Source organism: Plectropomus leopardus, chromosome 14 (genome assembly GCF_026936395.1).
Source record: "Plectropomus leopardus strain MGB_pleo_1.0 chromosome 14, ASM2693639v1, whole genome shotgun sequence".
Taxonomy (NCBI): domain Eukaryota; kingdom Metazoa; phylum Chordata; class Actinopteri; order Perciformes; family Serranidae; genus Plectropomus; species Plectropomus leopardus.
Window position 1 is genome coordinate 2,787,372 of NC_142189.1, and position 18,342 is coordinate 2,805,713.

Below are 18,342 nucleotides of genomic sequence, written 5' to 3' on the forward strand. Positions count from 1 at the left end.
CCTCTTAACCCTTTGAAACCTGAACACCTAAAATTACCTAAAAATACCCTCACCCCTCCCGAAAAAACATGAGGCCTGCCTTTGAGATTTTGAAACAGTAGAAAAAAGTAAATAAATAAAATAAAACAGAAAATGATCTAAAATGTGTTAAAATGTAGAAATGACAATAATAAAGTAATAATAATAATAATAATAATAAATAATTAATAAAATTAAAAATAATAACAATAATAGTAAAATAATAGCAGTAATAATAATCTTTATTTGTATGGCACCTTTCATACATAAAATACAGCTTTACATGCACGAGTGCCAAAAATTAAAACCTAACAATATATAGAAATATATATATTTATAAATGTGAAAATAAAATCATCATACAGCATAACTCTGGAATTAAGTTGCACACAAATCAGAGATTTGAAAACAAATAAAAGAAATATAAATATATGTTGGGGCAGCAACTGGCTGCTTAAGCATTTATTTTGTCTGAGTGTATTTCTTCCTCGCTGACCCGGCCTCTCAGTCTGCTAAGGATTGATAACTTTTGTTTGTTTTTTGTTTTTAAGCAACTTAACTGAAAAAAAGCCCCCTGCCGTGTGTTTCTGCGGTCCTGAGGAGGTGTGGTTTAAACACACAAAGCTCGGCTGTGTGAGCGTCGGAGGAGGGAAGTTGGTGTTGAGGTTACAGCTCATCACATCCAGATGTGGAATGCGGTCTGCGTCTCTCGCCGCCCGTCTGCTGCTTCTGCTGAGGAGGCAGGAATCCAGGCAGCGTTACCCACAATGCTCCTGGAGAGTTGGCTGGCTGGTTTCATTGATAGAGATGTAATGGGACGTTTCCCGTCGACGACTGAAATGACGCAGCAGCGCTCACCTGCCTGCATCCTCCTCTGTAAAGTGGCTTCACGCTGTAATCTGATTATCCGTCTTTGCTGGGCGTCACTGAGCGTCTTCAGCTGGATTTCAGCTCTGATGGCTCCAGTTTGACCTTGTTGGTGACAGTTTTGCTGAATGACTGTTTGTCCTCATGAATCCAATATTTCACATTCAAAGGGAACATTCATCTTAATCAATAAGCAGCGTAATGTTGTGAGTCCCCGCTTCTTTGGACAAAAATTGAACAAATAATTGTACGTTTCGAAACACTTAATGCCAGCAGCAGCGCTGCATTCGAGGGATTTCTGGGAGCTGATAGTCCGCGATTTCACAGAGGAATTGTGGATTCAAAACTTCCTGATGATCCGCTCAACTTTCTCAGAGTTATGTGATGCAATAACAGCTCCTGTAGCTCCTGCTGCATCATGGGAGCCAGTTCCTACTGACAAGCACATAACATAGCATCATGTGACCTAGAAAAGACTAAAGAGTGTTTCTATTGTAGTTTTGTCAAATATGGCTTTTTTGAATTGCCTGAAATACCACCTCATGTGAGCATAAGACCTTTTTTTCTTGCAATAAATGTGAGTTTTTTTTTCAAAATTGACTTGATTTGTAGATTTAAAAAATTATTTTAAAAAAATCAGAAAAATGTTTAGATTTTTTTTTTAAAAAAGCCTAGGAAAAACTTTATTTATAATGACATAGCTGCATATTTAACGATTATGCTGCAGAATTATTATAATTTTCAAGCATTTTTTTCCTTTTTCTTTTTTTGGTTAATTGTCAGGTGATTATATACTACGTTTTACTAATATCTTGCAAATTTGGGATTCATTTCCTTTTTCTATTTCTTCATTTTTTTCACTTATTGCCTTGCCTTGTTTTTGAAAGAAATCAAGACTTTTTGTTTTAGGTTTAAATGCTCTTGTTAAGCTCTTCCTTTTTCTGTTTTTGGCTAATTGTCAGGTGATTTTATCCTACTTTTAAATAATATCTCATAGATTCTTTGGTCATTTCTTTTTATTTATTTAATTTTTAGTTTTTTAGGTTCAAATGCTTTCGCTTTCTGCTCCTGTAGAGCCTCACAACAAACCTCTCTGACTCCTCTGGGAGAAAAAAATCATCTCAGAGCGATAAAACCTGAAACACCAATATGTTTGGTGAGTTAAGTGCACAGCTGACAGATCCTGCGCCCTCGGCACCAGTTTTATTTCCGAGTCTCTTCTGTGTGGCTCTGATACCAGCCAGAGTCCCACAGAGACGCCGAGCGCACGCTGGATAAAATAAGCCGATAGCCTACTTGTTCTTGTAATTTCAGCCTCGAAGGGAAGTTTCTGGGGATCCACGGCTGACTTTGTAAGATGAAGCTGAGAATAAAGCTCATAAAAAACGTTCCTATCTGCTCCTCGGTGGATGGGGGGGTGAGATGAGGAGATGGTGTCATGCAGGGACGGGGTGGAGTGTTGTGATTTCCTGTTGTTGTAAGATGGGGAAGCAGATATGCAGTCACGCTCTGCAGCTCTGGAATGGGACAGTCGGCTGTGCAGACTCCCAGAAATTCCAAAAAACACAAAAAAACAGGCAGAACATTTCGGTATGAAGATTGTTGTGGTTTTGGGGATGTTTTATGCTTCTCAGTGGATGTTTATAACCACAAATACTCTGCAGTATCAGCACAGTGGCCTCAGTGAACTGTACAGGCGTGTGTGTGTGTGTGTGTGTGTGTGTGTGTGTGTGTGTGTGTGTGTGTGTGTGTGTGTGTGTGTGTGTGTGTGTGTGTGTGTGTGTGTGTGTGTGTGTGTGTGTTTTGGGAAACTGGGTCCTCTTCAGTAACAGCCTGTTCTCTGGTCGAGGACGTGGGCTTCAAGCTGTAGGCTGATGTTTTTGTCTGAGTTGCAGTTTCTGTATTTGGGCCTTTTGTCGGGCTGTATTATGAGTCACATGACCCTCCAGCACAGGTGCTTGTGTGTAAATAGGCCTCAAACTTTTTTTTTTTTTGCATCATCTTCAAAAACAAAAGACGGTTTGTGTGTCATGAAAATAGCTTTCGAAATGTTTGAGTCATGATAAGAACTTTTGACCTCTTCTTCTCAGTCTTTTTATATGAACAGTTTTCACACCAGTTCTCCTGTGCTGCGTTCAGACACTTTTCATGTGCATTTAAACCTCTGAAAACTGAGAAAATTGGTTTGATTTCTTTGAAAATGTGTAGGGGGGAGCAACTTGGCAAGAAATACCCAGCAAATTACAAAAAAAATAAAAAATAAAATAAAAGTGGCAAGGAAATGACCTGAAAATTATCTGTAGGGGGCTACTAGAAAAAATCCAAACTGTATTCATAATTCTTATCATAAATTTTATAAACTATGATACAGTGAGTATATAAAATATAACCCTTTGAAATCTGGAGTGACAGCACTTATGCTGGTTTTCAGATACTTTTCACAAGTATTTCAGCCTTTGAACCTTGAACAAATTGGTTTGATTTTTAAGGATTTTTTTTAGGTCAGTTCCTCGGTTGTTTTTTTTTTTTTAATTTTCTTTGTTTTTATTTATTTATTGAATTAATTTTAAATAAATAATTATATAATTTTTAATTTAATTAATTGATTAATTAATTGAAACAATTTTTTGTACTTTTTCTTAGACTATTTTATTTCATTTTGTTTTGTAAAAGTTAATTAAATATTTTTCCATATTTATTTTTTGCTACTTAGTGTGCTGCAGGTTACTGCCGGGGACGTTTTGGTCCCCAGATTTTGCTGCGGAGTGAGCGTTCTTTTACACCACTCTTTGATTCGTGCAGCGGCAGCACGGAGGGAGAGAGAAACTGCTCTGCTGCTTAGAAGTGCTGAATTTACAGCTCACAGCTGTTTAGTATGACACAGCCTTCGGCTTTTTTTGGATATCTAGTGTTGGCAAAACATGTTGTTGCACATTTGCGATCCATTCTTAGTGCCTTTAGCTTGTTTTACTGTATGATGTGAATGCTGTCGTCACTCTAAATGTCCAGTTTCGCCTCTTAAAGCTTAAAAACGTCATATAGGAAACAAAACAAATCATTGAATATTAATATTGACCTGCCACAGCCCCACTTTTTACTAATTTCTTTATAATTTTTCGGTCATCTCCTCTTTTGTTGCTATTTGCCTTTTTTCCCATGTTTTTGAAAGAAATCAAGCCAGTGTGTAAAGAAACAAAAAATAAATGTTTGAGGGAGACGTGCTCTATGAGTAGTGGCTTTAACTGCATTAATGATCCGATGACGGTCGTAGTAGCTGCTGATTTTGCAAAAGGAAACTCTGACATAGCTCACAGGTCCTGTGTTTGGAATTTGAGCCACACCTCGGCTGCAGGGAGTTGGCTGCCGAATCAGAGGAGGACTGATACTATTGTTGGAGCGTCGATGTGAAACTCGAGTCCACACCTCACAGGCATGAGAGGTGGAAGCACTGGTTTACAAAATGAACATTCAGAAGACACGTCAGGTTCAGAGCTCAGGAATTTTCTTTGTTTACATGTAGTCTGATAATCCAGTAACAGGATTTGATTTAATGAAATGTACCAAAGTAAACGTCTGGATTAGAATAATTCAGCCTCTGTTTGATTGATTTTTATGCAAATGCAGAAACCTAATGCCACGGCTTATACTCGCTCCGTCTGACTCTGTGAATGTGGATTAGTGAAAACATTTCTCGTGTGTTTCCATTGTTTTCAGTTTATTATGCGTCATGTTTGGAGCCATAAAGAGCAGCAGCATTCCTCCGGGCTCCACCTGCTTGTTATTTGTGTTTGTTTGATTGTTTTCGCTGCTGTTCGTGTCGGGTGTAACCGTGCTGTCAGGGCTGAGCTCGAGGTCAGCGGCAGGATGATGATGATGATGATTACATAACAGCCTGTGCCGTGAATTATAGAAGTGGGTTTTTTTCTTGCAGCCTACAATTACAGCAGTGTTTGTGTTAGAGAAGGGAAGTTTCCTGTCTCCTCTCCTGTGTTATCAAACAGCTTCATGTTTGAACTCTGCAGGACCTGGAAACAAAGGGCACCGAGTTTAGACGACTGTAGGACTCAGACTTTTATTAAACATCAGGAGACCAGTCCTACTTTTTCTGCACCAGTGAATGGATCTTTTTTTTTCAGATAACAGTAACTAAAATATATTATGTTAGGTAATTATTTTAGTGATAAAGTGATATTTCTTCCAATCATTTTAAATTTATACCAACTTTTTTTTTGTCAAACTAGTTTCCTGGCTCTCTCTTTCTAAATATAAATATGTATATATGTATATATATACATTATGCAAAATTCTTGCACAAGCTGAAAAATTTCAACTTGCACGAAGACGCAAAATGCACGTTTTTGTGTCCGTCCCGATGCGTCTGATGCTCAGCATGAATTCGCATGTTTTCACATCATTGCATTGACTTTGTATGTAAACTTGCCGTGTGAAATGCTGGTGTTGTTCCCGGGACTGAACACCGCATTCGAATATACACTGTTCAGTTTTAGATTGCGCCACACTGTCGGAGCGCAGACAGACGCAGCCGCACGTCAGACGCAGTGAAACCGAAACTTACCGGTTCATTGCGCTGGGTCTAAAAGTTTGCTTTCACTCAGCAGCTGCTGCTCTCCTCCATCTATCTCATCTGATGAGCTCTGATGGGATCGATCTGTTATTAACCCTGCGACTTCTCAAACAGCTGCTGAGGGAAAAAAAAGTTCCACTACTTGCTGCGTTCATGACCCCCAAAAACATGTGAATGGAGAAAGTGGACACACGATGATAAAAAAACATGAGTTTGCACAGATAATTGCAGCCTTAATACACAATATTATTTCACATCAACAGTTTTAAAAATGACATTTTGGTTGAACCAACAGATCACCACTTTAGTAAAAAAACATCTGCAGCCTTTGTTTAACATTATGTGAGTCGTACCCCGTGTTACTGTTCTGCCTCGCCGAGTTTCTGCGTCCTCATTCTGAAGGTTTGCAGAAAAAAAGGAGGAAATCTTGCGGTTTGGGGGAAATGAAAAGCTCTCTGGTGTCTGAGATAGCTGTGCAGTTAATGTGAGAGGTTCCTCTTCTCGGATCATATCAGTGCGTTCGCAACAGTTTCTGTTCGTGTCTCGTCTTTCAGGTCTAATCCTCCGTTTTTCTCACTTTTCTAAAGTTCCATGTTTGACTTTTCCACAGCATGTCGTTTAGGTTTTCATTTTTACTCAGCAGACGTTTCAGTCGATCACAAAGCAGAATTTAGGTTAATGTGCCTCCTCTGACATCCTGTTTTAAATGTGTGCATTAATACTAAATTCACTTCTTTTTTGCAATTACAAATTTACCTAAATTTTATTTCATTTATTTTGTTTAATGTTTCAGTTTAACCCTCTGAGACCTGAATGGACATCAGTTTTTCTTGTGCTGTTAGACGTCTTTCACAAGTATTTAAGCCTTTGAAACCTGAGCAAAAAGGTTTAATTCTCCTCAAAAATGTGGGTAAAGGCAATGAGCAAATTGCAAGAAATTGGTAAAAGGTGACAAGAAAACAATCTGAAAATTGTTGTTGTTGTTATTGTGGGGAGAGACTGAAACATTTTTTGTTTTTGTTTTTTTTTTAAATTTGCCTTCGTCCTGTGTTTTTATATACTAAGGTTTCAAAGGGTAGTTTTTTCAAAGTGTATTTTTAATGGTTTATGTTTTAAAGCATGTAGCACTGGAGCCATGCATCACATTGGCCCTCTGAGTTTTGCCTTTTTTTGTCCTCAAAGATTGGATAATTTTTTTTACGAATACAGTTACATAATATTTCTGTGAAGCTTTTTCTCATAGAGTCAAGTAATCCTTGAATTCGGAGCCACGATACATAGTTTAACCTTCAGATACGGAATATAATTGTGAAATTTGTGCAGATACGTTTCATAGAGGTTATTTCTGAACAATAGAGAAAAGACTCAGCGGTGGAGGTGTGAGGTGAGAGTCGCCCAGCAGCACAGGAAGTGAGAAAATAAAGCAGGTCTTGGTTTCAGGCCCGGTCTTCAGTCCCTGCTCTGATAGCTTCCCGTTGGCAGCTCGCAGTGTCACGAACACATGGTAACTGGGGGAGTTTTTCTCAGTCATATTATTTTTTCTGAAACCGGTCAGCAGATGAGACTTTCCCATGAGTCACGGCGCGGTGGATTTGTTGGCAGTGTTACGCCTCGAGGTGCTCAGCGTTTCTAAGAACTGTCCTCTGTACCCGCACCGTTGTGGGGAAGCGTGTGTTTTAGTCGTGTTTATGTAGGACACTCAGTGCTCAGTCAGAAATGTGCATTGTTTTACTGCATTGTTCTTGTTCACCCGGTCTGATGACAGAACACAACGGGCCTCCCGAGGTATTGTGGGATGTCTGGACACACGCAGCCTTGTGGTGTTAGTGGGACACAGACACGCTCTTAGCCTGTGTGAGGACAGATTAGCCCCATTCATGGTAACAGTACACTCCTTCACATTAATTCATGACCAAAACACTCAATGCTCAACCCTTTAGGGCCCGCTTTAATATTACACACATCAATCAAGCTTTAAAGTATTACACATTAATATTATTGTTTACTTTCATTGAGTTATATTTTTAAGCAACATCAGTCCTAATCATAAATATCAAAATATTTTAATTTTCAGGATTTCCAGGTTTTTGTCATGATGCCACCATGTTTTTAGATGAAAAAAACAAAACAAAACAAAAAATTAATTATTTTCAATATACTACATGCAAGGTGCAGGTTGAAAATAGTAAAAATAACAAATTCCAAAGCAAAAGCCCAGAATGACACCCAAAAAATAATACAAGTCATGTTTTTATGCTTCATGGCTTCATGAATAAATTGATTTCCTGTTGGCCGCTAACTAATCTCATATGAACGGATTTTCTTCTGTCTCAGGTGGTACAAACTCAACTCGAAGACGGGGAAGAAAGAGAAGGAGCGAGGAGACATTCAGGTCACCGTTCAGTTCACCCGAAACAACCTGACAGCCAGCATGTACGACCTCGTCATGAAGGACAAGAGCGCCTCCACCTTCGGCAAGCTCAAAGAGCGCATGAAGGGGAAGAGGAGATCCAGCGACGAGGACTCGGCGTCGGCCATCGTGTCGAGCGGTACCGCGTCCCTTTACAGGATGCGGCACCGACTGCCGAGCGACGGGGGCGGGGAGGAGGACTACGAGGACGACGAGGGGGGCGAGGTCCGGCGGAGCAAGATGAGGACCTTCTTCCTGAGAGGGAAGCTGAGGAAGTCCTCGGATACTCGTTCCAGCACATCGCTCGGCTCGGAGAGCAGCGAGTCGTCTTCACGGGGAGGGAGCCTCAGCCCCACGGCCGGCATCAGCGTGGTGGTCTCCGACCTCTCCAACTCGCCCAGCAACAGCAGCAACCTGACAGTCGACAACAGCCCAGGTGAGAACGAGGCCGCGTCACCACTGACAAATATTTAACTACCATACTCACTATCATACTCACTAACTATCATACTCACTATCATACTCACTATCATACTCACTCAACTATCGAAATACCAAATGCCAAAAATTTAAGTTACTTTTGTTATCTAAGTAACATTGGTTATCTGCTTCCATTTTTTATCTCACCCTCTTTTTGTCTCTCTGCTCTCCTCTTTTCATCCGTCTCTTTCTGCAGAGCACACAGCCAACGTGTCGCCCAAGTCGTCCTCTCTCCAGTGTGAGTTTGGCGACGATGAGGCCGGTGAGATCACCATCGCAGTGCCTCAGCCCGCTGTGTACGTTAACGGAAGCCATGCTTACAGCGTCCAGCCCCTGGACCCAGGCTCAGGAAAACCGAAGGATTCTTTAGGCCTGGGACTGCTGCAGAAGACTTTGCCTCTGTCCACGTCTCTGCAGAACCTCAGACCCTCCTCAGACCTCCCCAAAGGCCCCGCGGGGGACGGGCGCCGCTGGTCTTTTGACAGGCCCGGCGAGGAGGAGAAGGCAGCCATAGCGGCGGCCCTGGAGCAGAGCGGCCCCATGCAGGGTGACGAGGAGGAGCGGGCCGCTCCGCCCAAAGCCGCCTCCTCCTCCTCCACCTCCACGGTGGAGTCGGAGAGCCAGGGGAAAAAGCAGAGGAGGAACTTGTTCTCCCACGGGAAGAGTGAGTCTGCGGGGAAAGGTCAGTCCAAGGATGAGTCTGAACAGGCCACCGCCGCCGAGGAGAAACACAGGGGATGGTTTGGATCGAAGGACTCGCACAGCAAACCCAGGTGAGACACACACAGATCACACACTGACAGGATTATACATTGACAGGATCACACATTGACAGGATCACACACTGACAGGATCACACACTGACAGGATCACACACTGAAACAGGATCACACACTGACAGGATCACACACTGTCAGGATCACACACTAACAGGATCACACACTGAAACAGGATCACACACTGTCAGGATCACACACTGACAGGATCACACACTGTCAGGATCACACACTGAAACAGGATCACACACTAACAGGATCACACACTAACAGGATCACACACTGAAACAGGATCACACACTGAAACAGGATCACACACTGACAGGATCACACACTGTCAGGATCACACACTGACAGGATCACACACTGTCAGGATCACACACTGACAGGATCACACACTGACAGGATCACACACTGACAGTTTTTTTGCGTAAGGTCTTTTTATTGGAATTTAAATTCATACAAATTTTTTTTTAAAAAACTTACAGTTGGATGAATAACATGTGCCCAAATTCAATCTGTTAAAAATCATAGATATGACCCAAAACATTTTAAAAATTGAATTAAAGTTCTGTTAAAACTGAAAACTAAATTAAATTCATAGAAATTAAACAAAGATATAAATATATAATGTTTTCTTTTTTTTTTTTACACTCGCAATGAAAATCAGAAATCTGTGTTGAAATAATGTTCAGAAAATTAAACTATGATATAATTTCGATTAACTGAAGTACAACTTTGCACAAAGCCTCAAAAATTACAACAAAATGAAATCACCTCGCTGACACGTTCTCAAAAACACGTCATGGTAGTTTACTCTTCACTTCCTGTGCACCGGCGTGGCTGCTGGAAGTGGCCTCTGGCTCCGTGCACGTGGCTCCTGGGCTCCTGGGCTCCTGGGCTCCTGGGCTCCTGGCCTCCTGGGCTCCTGGGCTCCTGGTCTCAGTCTCTGGTTACAGATCTGCTGTGCAGATGGAGGAGAGTCGCTCTGTAGACTCAGCTCCACCAGGCTGAAGCTCTGTGTTCGCTTCACTGACAATGTCAAATTCATTGGAAAGATGATGATGTGTGCTCCAACAGTATTTGTTCTCTTACAGGCAGTGTTTGTGTTTGTGTTTGTGTGTGTGTGTGTTTGTGTTTGTGTTTGTGTGTGTGTGTGTGTGTGTGTGTGTGTGTTTATTTCCACTTCTAACACAAGCACATTTTTAAGTGGGTGATTTGCTTGGAGGGTGTTACCTGCTGTACTGCACTCTCTCGTGTTTTGCTCACTGTTGTGTCGAGAGCATTTCTCCTGCAGTTTTATATAAAATCATCTCCAATTCAGGTCTAAAAGAATCCTTAACCCTTTGAAACCCGAGCAAATCAGTTTGATTTCGTCCAAAAACATGAACTGAAGGCAACGAGCAACTTAACAAGACATGGCCCTGAAAAATAGCAAGAAATTAGTTACAAAAATTAAACAAAAACAAACAAGAAAATGACCTGAAATTAGTGTAAAAATGTAAGAATATATGTTTTTTGTTTTTTGACATAATTTTAAGTATATCATTTTAATGATTATAAATATATTTTCCTGGACATTTCTTGTCAAGTTGGTCATGCCATTTAAAAGAAATCACACCAATTTGCTCAGTTTTAAAAGCTTCAGTAGATTGTGAGAGGCATCTAAAGGCAGCACAATAAAGTGTGCGGGTTTTATGTGGTTGAAACTTTTTCTTTTCATATTTATTTTTATCAGTTACCTCGACCGAGACCAAAAACCCACCGCAGTATCGTAATGTTTCTCCACACTGAGCGTAAACAAAATATCAGGCAGATAAGCGGCTGCTGATTGAGGCGAGGTCAGCTGTTCTGGACCATAGTACACTCAATACGCTGCCAGCGCTGAAGCTATACGTTCTGACAGCCTACACTCCCACATGCTTTTATATCCTTGGGGAAAAGTGCCAAGTTGGCACCGGTGGCACTAAGTAATCATTACAGACAGCTGCATCAACTTTTCTTGCAAAATATTACATCACGGGCCGATGAACACACAGGAGAGGGTCAGAGATGGACTCTCTGGATGTGGATTGATGCCAGTTTTTGAGGATGTGAAAACATATATGATCGATTTCAACAATGTTTGATTGTTACTGTTTGTACAGCAGTAATTTTAAAGCCCTTATTTGTATTATTCAAATAGCAAAATTTAGTTTGTAGATAACGATAGAAAATCAAGCTAAAAATGAATGTAGTTCAGGTGCTGATTTTAGCTGATTCATCTGAGTAAGTCCAGGTTGGATCTGTGGAGGGCAGCAGCGTGCATAACTCACATCCAGAACAAAAAACAAAACAAAAAACATCCAGATTCTGTACACAGCAGTAACCAGAAATATTTTATTTCATGTTATATTATGTTTTTATTAATAAGTGCAAAGTGCACTAAACAAAAAAAATCAAGGTTGTGACAATATATACATACAATGAAATGTATGAATGTATGTGGACTGTTGGTCAGATCCAACAGCTACTTTTTTGCCAAACTGGGGAGCAAAACGGGGGTCCACAAACCAGTGGGTGACGTGGCAGTAACTAGATCCATTATTTTATACAGTCTATAATTACAGCGTGTTGTGCTGCCTCCAAGTGGCCAAAAGATTACTGCAGGTTTAAATGTGTTTTCCAGAAAATGAAGCAACAATAAAGAAACTCCCTATTACAGGCAACAAAACTGACAAATCTGAATTAAAACAGGGTTTAAGGGGATTAAAATGAACTTTTCATTTTGAATTAAAAGAGGAGAAACAGATTAAACAGAAGCCAATCTGTTAAAAGAATAATTAAGATGTGATTTGAGACAGAGAAGCTGCTGCAGGCCAGTAGCTGAGCTGTGTGAATCCACACTAATCAAGAGGACTGTGTGCCCTTCTTTCACAGCCTGGTGGTGTCACCTAAACTAGAGCCCAGCACTGACCCCCACCCACCACCCCTCCCACGCTGTCACCACCCCCCGGGGCCCCCTTTGGTGTCTCCACTGCATCACACTAACCCCTTCTGCCCCTCACAGACCTCTCCGCCTCCCATATCCCCCTGCAATCCTTTCTTCTCTCTCCTCCAGCAGCACAACCCTTTCTATGACGACTCGCTAACCGCTCAGCCCCTAAAACCCTTGCTGCCTCCTCTGCCCTATCTCTCCAGCGCCCGGCCCCCGATAACCCAACTCTTTCCAAATCACCCGAATCACAACAACCCAACCACAGAAGGCCTCTCTGGTGCAAAGAGTGAAGCTGTGAAACGACCTCTTCCTCCGATTCCACCGAAAGAAGAGAAACCTTTAAGCAGGAAGTTACCCAACCCTTTTATGTCTGCCGGGGAGCCAGATTCAGAGTGGGACGAATCGTTTGAAGCGTTTGCAGCTGGCAGGCTGCAGTCTCCCGAGGATCTGACCACAGACTGCAAAACACAGCAAAACACACCCAGTGAGCATGCACCACAATACTGCAACAATAAAGGAGCATTACCACCAAAAACACATCAAAACACTAACGACGCACAGCTTTGCACAGAATTTATGTTCGAAGGACACAAAGCGACTCATCATCTCGACACATTTGCACAATTCCTTGAGACGATCCCGGAGCACACGAGCTTCGAGAACTTTAACACTCCCTCTAACTCACCAAAACCGGATGCTTGCACTGAAACTAATGAAGCTAACAGTCCGACTAACACGGACGATTTAACCGACACTAACATGCATCAAGCCCCCGCTCACACCTCCACCGCCAAGCTCAACAGCAGCTCCCCAGATCCTGGATCCTCGGGTCTCGGCAGTTCAGCAGAAGAGGATTTCCTCTCCTGTCTTTCTTCTTACTCCGACAAATTCTCTGCATCCTCCTCCGAGGAAGCGGAGGCACACAACTTTGAAATCTTCGGCTTTGATTCGTCGGTTGCAAAAAAGCTGAAACCCTCAGAATCTGAAGACGACGTCACTGAGAGCAACGATCTGTCTTCAGTCGAAGCGGCCCAGCACACTGTTATTCAGCATGAAGAGGGGGATGAAGAGGGAGATCCTGTGATCGCTGCAAGAGAGACAGGAAGTGAGGATGCAGTCACTCAGTCGACGAACTTTTCAAACATCGACTTGTTGCCAAAACTCTCAGAACTGCAGCCAAATGTCTCTTTACAGCCTGACACTGAAAACAAAGAGGATTCAGAGGATTTATTAGTGTTAAATGTTTCCTCTGAACCTGTAAGAAACACTACAGATGTGACAACTGCAGAAGATGAATTCTGCTCCACACACCCATCAGTTCACATCATAACCTCCTCCCCTGATGTGACGCAGAGCTCGTCTCTTCTTGAAAGCACAAGTTTAGGAGTGCAGGATGCCACCCAGCGTTCACCGATACCATTCAGACTTTTTGGTGATTTCCTCAGCACTAGTCACATTGCAAACAGTCCGGATCAAGACTTTGACGACACACTGCTGCACACTTGTGTGTCCGATCAGAGCAGCTTTTTCCAAAGTCTTTACGTCAGCACCGACTCGCAGGATTACCAAACCTGCGAGTCTCACCCGTCCACTAAATGTTCCGACAGCTCGGAGCCAAACGCGACGCTGCACTCTGCGAACTCGACGATCTGCGGCGAGCTGAGTGAGAGTCAGAGGACTGAGGAAGATCCCACCAGTGTGTGCGAGACATGTAACGAAGAAATCAACCAGTCAGAAAGATCCATTTGTGGAGCGAAGGACAAGACAAGTCAAGAACAAGTAGCCACTCAGTCAGCTGACTTTTCAAATGCTGAATTGATACCGAAACTGCAGCAAAACTCCAACATCTCTTTACAGCCTGACGCTGAAATCAAAGAGCATTTTTCCAAAGTCTTAAACGATTCCTCTGAACCTGTAAGAAACACTACGGATGTGACGACATCTACGACTCAAAAAGATGAACTCTGCTCCGCACTCCCGTCAGTGCACATCATAACCTCCTCCCCTGATGTGACGCAGAGCTCATCCATGCAAGACGTTGGCGACACACTGTTGCACACTGGTACATCTGATCAGAGCAGCATTTTCCAAAGTCTTTATGTCAGCACTGAGTCTCAGGATTACCAAACCTGCAAGTCTCTCCCGTCCTCTAAATGCTCCGGTGGCTCTGAGCCGAACGAGACGCTGCACTCTGAAAACTCGACACTCGGCAGTGAGCTGAGTAGAGAAGATCTCACCAATGCAAGCAAAAGTAACAAAAAAATCGACCAATCTGAAGGATCAATCTGTGGAGTCGAGGACAAGAAAAGTCGAGAACAAGTATTCACTCAGTCGCTGGACTTTTCAAACACCAACGTCTCTTTACAGCCTGACAGTGAAAACAAAGAGGACTTTTCCAAAGTGTTAAATGATTCCTCCGTAACTGTAAGAAACACTTCAGATGTGATGATGTCTACAAATCCAAAAAACGAACTCCGCTCCAAACACCCGTCAGCACACATCATAACCTCCCGCCCTGATGTGACGCAGAGCTCGTCCGACTCTCCTATTGAGAGTTTAAGAGGGCAGGATGCAAGCCAGCCTCCTCCAGTACCATTCGGACTTTTTGGTGAGTTTGTCAACACTGGTAGCACTGCACTCAGTCCGGGTCAAGACTGTGACGACGCACTGCGGCACACTTGTGTGCTGAGAAGTCAGAAGACTGAGGAAGATCCCATCAGTGCGTGCAAGCCACGTAACGACGAAATCAACCAATCTGAAGGATCTGTTTGTGGAGCGGAGGACGAGATGGTAACCCTTGAGCCGAGCTTTTTGATAGACAATAACTTTGGTTTACCCCCTGCGGCGTCGGACTCTCACGTTAGCTGTAATCAGAGGAAGCTCTCAGAAGGAGGTGCAGAAAACCAGCATGTCGCTTCAAGCAACCCTCTGGCACAAACTGCTCCCAGACACCGCTCCCACTCTGAAGGCACACTGACACCCGACTTCGACGAGCTCCTCCTCCCCTCCTTTGGGAGTGATCCTGGCACGATCCAGGAGTCCTCCTCTGCTCCGCCTGGCTCTGACCTCCCCTCTCTGACCTCCTTTGCTCCCTCTCTAACTCCTCAAAGTAGCTGCTCCCCTGTAGCGCTCTGTTCCCTTCCTCCTTCTGCCGATGCTTCGACGAAGTCACCGCCCAGCGTGGCACGAGGCACACCGCCGCTACTTCAGGAGACGCAGCAGCAGCAGGCGGCCAATCAGCAGAACAGGTGAGGTTGCACATGCTCAGTTGGCGGTGAAAAGGTGGAGGGGAAGCACTTCCAGAAATCTCTATCCTGTCGTCTCTTCAGTCTGCCGCTCCGCTTCCGCCCTGCTTTTCTTCTGAGCCGCCGACCCTCGAGGGGTTTCTCCTTTGTGATGTGACCTTCTCTTTTTCATCACTTTGTGCGACACATACACACACACACACACACACACACACACACACACACACACACACACACACACACAGGTGTTAACAGGACTCATCTGCAGGTGTCTTGTGTGTCCTGGCTCTGTGGTAACGGGAGGGGAAACAGAGCCTCAGGCCAATTAGCAGTTATTGTTTTGCCCTGATTCCTACCACACACTCCCTCCCTCCCAGCACACACACACACACACACACACACACACACACACACTAACACTAACCCCCTCCCTCCCCACTGGGGGCCAGCTCGTATTCGCACACAGCCACACTCATTTGCCAAATTCCCAACCAGAAATGAGGCTTTTTCCACAAGGCGAAGGGGTGTTGTTGTGTCACTGATAGCGTTTCCTTGTCACCTCGGGGTAATAACACATTTAACACACGTTTGATTGCACCGACGCATGCAATTAAGTCTTTCAGTTTTGAGCTAATTTAATTTCAATTTTCACCAGTGTGTCCTTTAATGAGGACTCTCTCACATGTCTAACCTCCTTTTACTCACTCCCCTGAAATGAAGAGTTTCTGGGGATTTTTATAATGTTTGTCTGCATTGACGTCTGGTGTCAGTCTGGAGGACCAGAGGAGAATCTGTTGTGCTCAAAAACCCGTATTTCCTCGGCTAAAGAAAGAAATATGTGACAAAAACTGCAGTTGAATGAATGCAAGTGGCTGCAGTAAGTAAGTGGTGTGATGAATGATAGATCTCATGGTAAATGTAGGTCACTGACACAGGAAACTGTCTTTCCTGCGTTCTTGTAAAGATGAAAAGATGCTTCAAAAACAGAGAGCTGCTCTCAGGCTGTTTGTTAGTAAACTGACCTGCTGACAAATTGATTTAACCCTTTAAGACCTGAGCAAATGGGCTGATTTCTTTCAAAAACATAAGAGGGTGGCAATGAGCCACTTGGTAAGAAATTACCCCAAAAATTACCCAGAAATTAGTAAAACTAACAAGGAAATTTGCAGAAGTTACCAAAACAAAAAAGTGAAAAACAAACAAGGAAATTGTCATAAAAATGCTAAAATAATAATATATAAATATATTTTTGTAACATTATAATTAATTACAATAAGTTATTTATAATTATTATTATTATTTTCATTTTTATAACAATTTTCAGATATTTTTTCTTGTAGATTTTACTTATGTCTTGATAGTTTTTGGGCATTTTTTAGCAAGATGCACATCATCTTTTTATCATGTTTTCAAAAGACGTTAAACCAGTATTCTCAGGTTTCCAATGTTTAAATGCTTGTGAAAAGCATCTGAATGCGGCACAAGAAAACTAATGTAGATCCAAGTTTCTAAGGGTTAACTTTATCATTTTAAAGTGATACACTGGCTTTTTTTTTTTCGTTAGTTTTAGGCCGGATTAAATGAAAAAATTAAGTATTTCACAAGGAAAAAAGCAAATATTTAAGAACCCAAAAAGTTTTTAAAACATAATTTTGTGTAACAGAAATATATTTTTAATCACCTTTCGTAGCAGAAGTATATTTTTCTTTATTTCATATTTTTATAATCTGGAGATGCCTCAGATTTATCTCAGTCTCACAAAAAAGCTTGTTGGTTTGTTGTAGATGATTTCTATTTTAATACATTTTAATGATAACATTTATTTATTATTTTTTTATTTACTGTGAATAAGTGCTCATTGCCAACAACAATAAAATTATTTAAATATTACAGAAGTAAAACATGCCTTGAGCCTAAAGCATGTTTAACTATATTTAGGCTAAAACTGGGACGTGGCTACTTAAAGGATTTTAATCTGAAAATCACACGCTGCACAAACCATCCTCAACTTCCTCTGCGGTGCTTTTTAAATAAAGCAGGAATCAACAACAGATGTGAATTTAAGTCCTCTGAGTTAATTTTGAATGATAATTTCAGACACATTTCTGAAAGATAATTGGCTTTTTCAGCTGAGAGCTCTGGACCTCCAGTCTGACAGACGGACGTCTCACCTTAAAGTCGTCTCTTTAAAACCTAAAAAGGCCTCAGAGGTGTTGTCGTGTGAAGTGGGTCAGCTGACCGTTTGTGTGTGTGCTTGTTGTCCTCTGCAGCCCCCACCCCGTGAAGCCCCTGACCACTGCCATGCTGGCCGAGGAGAAGCGGACCGAGGGCCGGTCAGTGCTGGCCACCGGCCTGGAGAAGCTCAAGTCCACCATCCACCCGGGGAGGAGCAGCCAGCTCAGCGAGCCGGAGACCGACAGGAAGAAGGTACACACTCACGTTATTAAAATACTGTTAAAATACTGCAATGCTGCAATACTGCAATACTGCCCTGCAGAGGCAACAACTGCAACTATGCGTTTGTGTTTTGTGTAGATTTATGTGACCTGCACATACTCACTTCTGTGAATGAAATTAGTTATCCTGCACACCTCCTGCAACAACAACAATGATGTCATAATAACATAAACAGCAATATGTGTAACAAATTTAGCTCAAAATGTTTTATGAGTAGATAATTGAAAGTACTTTAAAGTACAATAAAAGCAAACTGGAAACAATCAGGGAGCGTAAACAAAAAGATGCCAGTGTAAAGAGGAATCTGCTACAGTGTTATTAACATATCATTTCTTTAATAAAACAACAAAAAATAAAGTGTAAAAGTGATGAGATTGTGTTCATTATTATCATTTTGTAATAATCCAGCAGGTGAGTTGGGGAATAAGCAAACACGAGTATTTAAATCTACGTTTGTGTATGTTTAAGTCAGAGAGGATATGTGGATATGTTTTGTACAGTGTCTCTGAGTTCCTCTAAAAGCAGCT

The 18,342-nt window shown here is 42.2% G+C and overlaps 1 protein-coding gene across 2 annotated transcripts in view; it reads left to right on the forward strand.

Annotated features, from left to right (window-relative positions):
- The window catches only part of rab11fip5a (RAB11 family interacting protein 5a (class I)), a 32,136-nt gene that overhangs the window by 9,951 nt on the left and 3,843 nt on the right, over window positions 1–18,342 (forward strand). The window contains exons 2-5 of one of the 2 annotated variants that reach the window (XM_042500284.2): window positions 7,805–8,316; window positions 8,557–9,133; window positions 12,056–15,361; window positions 17,629–17,785. In XM_042500284.2, coding sequence (XP_042356218.2) covers window positions 7,805–8,316; window positions 8,557–9,133; window positions 12,056–15,361; window positions 17,629–17,785 — 4,552 coding nt within the window. The remainder of the gene's footprint in view (window positions 1–7,804; window positions 8,317–8,556; window positions 9,134–12,055; window positions 15,362–17,628; window positions 17,786–18,342) is intronic. The other variant, XM_088087828.1, reaches the window with a different exon arrangement.